Source organism: Nymphaea colorata, chromosome 11, assembly GCF_008831285.2.
Source record: "Nymphaea colorata isolate Beijing-Zhang1983 chromosome 11, ASM883128v2, whole genome shotgun sequence".
In the NCBI taxonomy this organism is placed as follows: domain Eukaryota; kingdom Viridiplantae; phylum Streptophyta; class Magnoliopsida; order Nymphaeales; family Nymphaeaceae; genus Nymphaea; species Nymphaea colorata.
In genome coordinates, this window is record NC_045148.1 from 19,275,027 (window position 1) to 19,283,227 (window position 8,201).

Consider the following 8,201-nt stretch of genomic DNA (forward strand, 5'->3'; position numbering starts at 1 on the left):
TTAACCAAGTATTAGCCCTCCTCTGAGCAACAGAATCTAGAGTACCCGCTGTTAAAACAATAAAATAATGAATATATGCGTCCTCCAAACCTAAACTCAGAGCGAGCGAGCGAGCGAGAGAGAGAGAGAGAGAGAGAGAGAGCGAGAGAGAGAGAGAGAGAGAGAGAGAGAGAGAGAGAAAGATGGTCGGAACAATGATACCGGCAGGGTATGCTATGCCTATCATGGCTAGCGAAGCTCATGAAGAAAGCAGATTTGGGCTTCCGACCCTTAAAAGAACTCAGGTAGAAGCTTCCTCCCTCTTTCTCTCCAAATCATCCAACTCAAAGCGGAACGAGGACAAAAATGTTCCAAAACACAGATAAATTCAGCCAGCGAGCCTCCTGCTGTGAAATTTAGACCAAAAAAAGCCTACAAAAGAAAATAAGTTTCCTGTATCGCTCTTATAGTTTAAGGAATCCATCTTGGAATTCGAGAAGTCAGTAGACATCTAGCAGGATTGCGCTCTCTTATTCTTGATCTCATCATTTTCCACTTCTCTTGTCTGTTCTCTTGCCTTGCTTTGTTTTGATATGTTGAATCTGTGTTTTTTTCATTTTTTTTTCTTCTGGTTTCGTTTTTCTTTCTTTTCTCTGCGGCCGTCCTTGGTTGACAGAGTGTGAGAGAAAACGGGATGAAATCTGAAGCATGTGTAGGTCTGTTTCAGTCGAATCTGATGGATGGACAGCATGAGATAGCCCATTCTACAGAGAGTGAGTTGGCCCTCGCTAAGATGAGAGAAGAAGAGTTTGAGAGCAAATCGGGAAGCGAAAACCTTGAAGGCGCATCCGGCGAGGATAATGAACAGGACCGCCGGCCGAGGAAGAAGCGGTATCATCGCCACACCCAGCACCAGATTCAAGAAATGGAAGCGTAAGGGACACCTCTCTCTCTCTCTCTTTGTTTCTCCCCACATCTTCATTGCATGCAAGAAACTTCATCTTTGGTTTCCTGTTGGGCTTATGGTGTTCTCTTTCACACTTCCTGACCTTCAATTTGTTTATTCAAGGATAATCCTTTTCTTCATTTTCTCTTCTTTGTGGCTTTTTGCTCATCTTAGAAAAAGCATTCCATTATTCATTTTTTTTTGGCATAAGTTCAATTGTATTGATTTATCTTCTGCATAAAGGAAGCATCATATTCAAATGGATCTCAGTGAGAAAATTCTGATACAAACATCAGCTCTCCCCCCCCCCTCCTCCCTGAACTGCAGGTTTTTCAAAGAATGCCCACATCCAGATGATAAGCAAAGGAAAGAGCTGAGCCGAGAATTAGGCTTAGAGCCTCTCCAAGTGAAGTTCTGGTTCCAAAATAAGCGCACGCAAATGAAGGTAAAATCCACAAGATGGCAAGTTTTCAAAAAAAAAAAAAAAAAAAAATCTGAACGTTATACTACTGCGTTCTGGTGAACGGATACTTGTTCAAGGAAATTTCTTTGCTAATATACGCAACTTCGCTCTTTCCTTTCTGCTGCTGCTCACTGTTTGTTTCTCTCCCTAGACACAACATGAACGCCAAGAGAATGCACAACTTAGAGCAGAAAATGAGAAGCTCCGAGCTGAGAACATGAGATATAAGGAAGCACTGAGCAACGCTTCCTGTCCAAACTGTGGAGGCCCTACTGCACTGGGCGAGATGTCATTCGACGAACAACACTTGAGGATAGAGAATGCTCGTCTCAGAGAAGAGGTAATCGAGAGTAATAGAAAGCTTACTAAAGGAAAACCTAAAGAGCATCAATGCGCTCATACAACATTTGAATATCAAACTTTGAAGTTTGATCCATTGACACAGTCAAATAAATGGAAAGAAGATTTTACATCCATGTCACCTAATTTATGAATAATAAAGAGAAAAGGTTTGACGCTTTCTGTGTTGAAGATGCAGATTGACAAGATCTCCGGGATTGCTGCGAAGTATGTGGGGAAGCCAATGATGTCTTACCCGCCACTGCTACCACCATCCATGTCTCGCTCTTCTTTAGACCTAGCTGTCGGAAACTTTGGGATTCAAGGAGGCATGGGGGAGAGATGTTTGGAGGTGGGGACTTGATGAACAAGCCTGTAGCAGGACAACTTGAGATAGAGAAGCCCATGGTTATAGAACTAGCTGTTGCAGCAATGGAGGAGCTCATCAGAATGGCGCAGCTGGGGGAACCGTTATGGATTCCAGGCGGCGTCGACAGCCAGACCGAAATGCTCTGTGAAGATGAATACCTTAGAGCCTTTCCTCGAGGCATCGGGCCCAGGCCGCTCGGTTTGAAGTCTGAAGCTTCTCGAGAAACAGCGGTTGTGATCATGAATCCCACCAACTTGGTGGAGATCCTTATGGATGTGGTAAGAACTTAAGCAAATCTTTCATATAGGAGATGTAACTACAATCTTCGAATGGATGGCTTGATAAAAGTTGCTTATAGGTCGTGGAACGAAATTTAGATTTTATGGTACTAATTACCTTGATAGCAAAGAAACGTTGAGTGACCTCCCATTACACCCTGAAGGTGATATTCACCCAGTAAGGGGTGATGATTTAAAGTTTATATTTAGGCCTGCCTTTGTGGCTTCCCATCATTTCTCTTTTTAGATCTCATGTTTACGCTCTCAATTGCTCACAGAATCAATGGTCGAGCATGTTCTTTCACATAATCTCAAGAGCACTTACACTGGAGATTCTGTCGACTGGGGTAGCAGGAAACTGGAATGGAGCGTTACAAGTGGTATCTCTCTCTCTCTCTCTCTCTCTCTCTCAGATTTCACGCTTTACAAACTACCAACATCAATATTGTTATCTAAAAACTTGTAACTTTTTCTTTCAAGAGATCAAAACAAGTGAAAGACAGTTGTCGTGTAGTTTTGGTTTTGACTTCACGAAGAAATGAAGTATGACAGCATAGCTGATGGATGAACTTTATTTCTTACAGATGTCAGCTGAGTTCCAAATGCCGACTCCGCTGGTGCCTACCAGAGAAAGCTATTTTGTTAGATACTGCAAGCACCTTCCAGATGGAAGCTGGGCTGTCGTTGACGTCTCACTGGACAGTATTCGCCCGACTGCTCAGCCGGTGTTGAGATGTAGAAGACGACCATCCGGATGCCTTATTCAAGAAATGCCTAACGGATATTCTAAGGTGATCATAATAGGGTTTCAAAACGAAATATTTCCCCATTTTTTCCGCATTTCTATTGGTATTAAGAAAAGCAGTTTGGTTCAAACTTTACATCGTGCATGGCCATGCACGCCTACTTTCTCTTCTTTCGGTACTAAGATACATCACTATCAATGCGTTTGTCATTTCAAAAAATCGAACATTAGATCGTGGACAAAAACCAGATTGTTTAAATGTAATGTTTAAAGTTTTTTTTTTTGCAATATAACTGTATATCGACATTTTAAAGCAAAAATGAATGGCTCCAATAAAATTAACATTTTGATAACAGAAAAATGCACATTTTTCATAAAAACAGCCTGAATCAAAACATGTTTTATATCAAAATAGTTTTACAAATATATTAGGATGTTTATATTTTATTTAAAATAATTTTTCAGCAAAAACTTAAAGGGTCTGGTTTCGTACTCAACCTCACAGTCTTGTTTCTACAATTCTCTCTCTCTCTCTCTCTCTCTATGTGTGTGTGTATATATATATATATATATATATATATATATATATGCACACACACAAGATCACATAGGGTTTTTTCTCTCTCCAAGATGAACATAAGATGAAGGAGGAACTGATAAGTTGCACTGGTATGTTTCAGGGAACTAAATTCATTAAAATGTTTGCAAACTCAGGGAGAGGGAGAGAGAGAGCCGACAAAATGAGAATTGATTAACAAAATGGGAATTGATTAACAAAATTGAGTGACGAGAAGTCACAAGAAACACAAAAAGTCAGCAAAATAGAAGAGAGAGAGGGAGAGAGAGAGAGAGAGAGAAGGAGAGAAAGAGAGAGAGAGAGAGGGCATGTATATTCTACAAGTAAGCACATCGTATCATTTTCTAGTTGGTGTCCGTCAAGGCATGCATGTATTCAAATGTACGCACATCTTGAAGAGTAGATTTACGCAGCTCTACATAAATGCACTGCGGATTATCTGCACCTGCATGCATTGTCGACTGGCACTTCCACCGACACATACTGGACGGCATATCATGTTCGCTTGCATCTCTCCCTTCCTCTCTCTCTCTTCTATGAATGACAGAGAACGTGATTTTTCTACTATTTCTGGTGAATGAGTCTCAATTTCTGATCGTCAAGAAGCGTCTCTGCTGTTACTGTTTTTCGTTGCAGGTTACGTGGGTCGAACACGTCGAGGTCGATGATAGAGCTGTTCACAGCATATACCGGTCGCTGGTCAACTCTGGCCTGGCTTTTGGTGCAAAGAGATGGGTCGCTACCCTTGACAGACAATGTGAGAGACTCGCCAGTTCCATGGCGAGCAACATTTCCCCAAGAGATGTCGGTGGTAAGCTAATTAGCCAGTGAATACATAGAAACCGCAAGCTTAAAATTTTTCTGCAGTGCACTATAAACAGCCTCTTGAGATCGAAAAGCGTTCAAAGAAGATCTGTAGATGTACTCATCTTGGTATATATTCTGTGTTTCAGTGATAACCAGTCCAGAAGGGAGGAGGAGCATGCTGAAGTTGGCTGAGAGGATGGTTGTAAGTTTCTGTGCTGGTGTGAGCGCTTCCACGGCACATACTTGGACGACTCTGTCTGGGAGCGGGGCTGAGGATGTGAGGGTGATGACTAGAAAGAGTATAGGTGATCCTGGAAGACCACCAGGCATTGTTCTCAGCGCTGCTACTTCCTTTTGGCTACCTGTCTCTCCAAAGAGAGTTTTTGACTTCCTGAGGGATGAGAATTCAAGAAATGAGGTTCGCTCTCTATTTCTCTCTCAAGACAATATGTTATTTCCAGATCTTGTCACAGTAAAATATTGCATCTTGTCCAGCGTTTTCCAATTTTACTTTAAGTATGTAGCTTTTTAGTTTGTTTTGACACATGGATGTGCCAAATTCTAGAACAGATAGAAGTACAGATATCCATGTTTGCTGAGAGATATTAGTCTTTCTAATTGTGTTTCAGATATTAGTCTTGCTAATTGTGTTTCCCTTTTTCTGCTCTGCAAACAGTGGGATATTCTTTCAAATGGTGGAGTAGTGCAAGAAATGGCGCACATCGCCAATGGCCACGATCCGGGCAATGCCGTCTCTCTTTTGCGGGTAAATGTAAGTCTAACCCCATCACAGCACATTCAGAGTTTAGGTAGTGTCATGCACATGGAGCTGCCATGTCGCATGTTGGTAGTACATTTTTGACATGCAATGTGCGAGGCTAGATCATGCATACATTTGCATATTTAGCATCTGGGTTAAAGAAGCAATGGAAAATTTCTCTCGCTTATTTATGATGGATTGTCCACAGAAGTACTAAGACATCAAGTCGGATCAATTTCAATGCATGATAATTAATAATTAATATGATATCCAACCTACGATAGTTCAGTTCTCCTTGTTCATTATCGAGAAAGCAACTATACATGTGGGAGGGCGTATGTTTATCTGTTTTTCCTTGCGTTTAATGAGGAGGGAGCTACAATTTACTGCCTATATTCTTTGACAATCTGAGCAACTGGGCTACACCCACAGACAAGTGATTAAGTCATTAAACCAGAAAGTAATATGACAAAGTATATATATAGTTAGCATATTTAATACATTTGTGGACCTGTGGTATTCTCATGATTGGTCTTTGAATGTAAATGAAGAAGGTTTTCTCTTCACAAGTATATTCATCATCTCAAGGTTCATACAGTCATTCTTCTAAAGAGGAAACAGTTGTGCACAAGGACACGATCCACGATCATGACATACGCTGGAATTTCTTTCTCACCTGTTTACTTTCGGTGCGTGGCTTACAGAGTTCGAATTCAAACCAAAGCAACATGCTTATACTGCAAGAGAGCTGCACGGATTCGTCAGGGTCTTATGTGATCTATGCACCGGTGGACATTGTGGCCATGAATGCCGTGCTAACAGGCGGGGATCCAGAATGTGTGGCCCTTCTCCCCTCTGGGTTCGCCATTTTGCATGACGGACCTACCACCGCTAACGGAGAGGAAATGGGGCCGACAGGCGGAGGCAGCAGCGGCAGCAATGGTGGTAGTGGTGGTTCTCTTTTGACTGTGGCGTTCCAGATCTTGGTTGATTCTGCTCCAACTGCAAAACTCTCTCTAGGATCAGTGGCTACTGTTAACAATCTCATCGCATGCACAGTGGATAGGATTAAGGCCGCCGTTACGTGTGAGAATGCATGAACTCATCCTGTACATGAGTTCATGCATGAAGATTTATGGTTTTTGGTGCTCATATACATAATTGCAGGTAAAAATCAATACTTTCTATTTTTTCTTTTTCTGCCAATTAAGTTTGACGGATAAGCACGAAAAATTATGCACATATAGTAAGTTGGTGCTCTCTTTGTTGTTCTGGGAAATGGTATCGCTGCTTTTGAAATGAATAAATCATGGAAACGGTACTTAACTGAGTCAGTATCAGCATTTATTTTATCATCTTAGTCGCTAACAGGAGTCAGCCAGATCGCGATACTAGACAAAAACATCTTTGCTCCGCGAGAAATTTTCATGGAAAAAAGTTCAGGAATTTGAAACATATACATGTACCATATCTGTATCTACTAATGCATGCGTGTATATAGTATGTGTTCTATATTTGATCTGTTTGCCAAAGTTTTATTTTGTCATCCTTCTTGCATATATATCGAGAGAAGTTTGGCCCTTTGCCTTATCGTTCACGCAATAAGAGAAAAAAAGGTTGATGGGTACCATTGAAAAAGACCATTTTGGTTCATCTGCAATAATAGTTGTTTACGACTTTCTGTTTTTGGGACTCTCTTGACGTGAATCTATCTGTAATTCACCTTTTTCTTCGTTTCAAACACGCGTATGCTTCTACAGGTAGAGTGGTGGACGAGCCAATGAGGCAAGTAAGTAAGACGTCGGCTTAGAGAAGGAAACCTCACTTTCTCCTTTACATTTTCCCTTTTCTAGTTCCTTTTCGGTTCTCGTTTCTTGCAGTAGCAGTAGATTAGCGTTGAAAAACAAAAGAGATATCGCTCGTTTCATTGAATTTCGTTTTTGAAACTTGCGCCTCTTTCTTTCTTGCATGTTCTTTTCATCTTCCTTTGGTTATTGACTCTCTTTGATTTGCCTTTGCAGTAGCGGCCGGCAGAAAATCGCTTCGAGTCAAAGGAAAGAAAAAGAAACAAGGAAAAGAAAAAAAAAGAAGATGAAATCAAGGAGATGTAGTTAGGAAGTCAAGAACGCACCTTGGATGCGCCTTGCCACGTGGTGTTGGGCCCGGAAAAGAATGCACATGCACCACCATGCAAGGGTATTGGTTCGGGTATTGACTTTCGCTTCCAAAGTAGTGTACCTTTTCCCTTCTTTCAACGTCTCTAAAGCATTGTCTCTCTCTCTTTTTTTTTTAGTGGGACCATATGTCTGACATGTGGGGCCAAAGGCAGGGGCCCTTTTGTTTTTATGGAGAACTAGGGTTTAGGGATATATGCGTCATTTCCTGTTTCCTTCTCTCTCTAGATCTCTCTTTTCTTTCTCTCACTCTTCATATTTGTTTGGTGTGTAACAACTGTTGTGATGAAGGAAGCGATAGTTTTTTACGTCGTTAATTTGGAGGAAGCAATGTTGTGGAGTTGGTTTAGTCTGGTTCGAACTCATGACTTGTCTTTAGTGTTTCTTGATCATTTATCAGAAGTGGGAATCTAGAAAATGGAATTGAAATTGCTTCTTCATCCATGGGGATAATGTTTTTTCTTCTTTTCTTCTTCCATGACTGCGGCTTGTTCCCTCTTTGAGAAGGTTATGGTTTGGAATCCCCTTCGAAGGCCTTGCTAATTGCTTTCTTCTCTCTCGCCGGACTTCGTTGGGTCCTTTCTTCTTCTCCCTGTTCTTATACTTCATCCTCGAACCAAATTATGAGCACGAGATTGAGACCCTTCGGTACAAATTGTTCGCATCAAATATGGAACTTGACCGAGTCTATCGCTGACTTGACTCAAGTCACTTGGTTATTCACGTCAATGCTATATAATTGTTTTTGGTATGCATTGACTAG

General features: G+C 41.2%; 1 protein-coding gene across 1 annotated transcript; it reads left to right on the plus strand.

Moving 5' to 3' along the window:
- The first annotated feature begins 109 nt into the window (after positions 1–109).
- On the plus strand, positions 110–7,787 carry LOC116264196 (homeobox-leucine zipper protein PROTODERMAL FACTOR 2-like). Its single transcript, XM_031644281.2, is given in 13 exon segments — positions 110–284; positions 656–912; positions 1,253–1,370; positions 1,540–1,728; positions 1,927–2,059; positions 2,062–2,375; positions 2,654–2,755; positions 2,960–3,166; positions 4,334–4,508; positions 4,651–4,922; positions 5,181–5,276; positions 5,969–6,431; positions 7,286–7,787. Coding segments are annotated over 12 exon segments (2,361 nt in total). The 5' UTR covers positions 110–182; the 3' UTR covers positions 6,365–6,431; positions 7,286–7,787.
- The last annotated feature ends 414 nt before the right edge of the window (positions 7,788–8,201 follow it).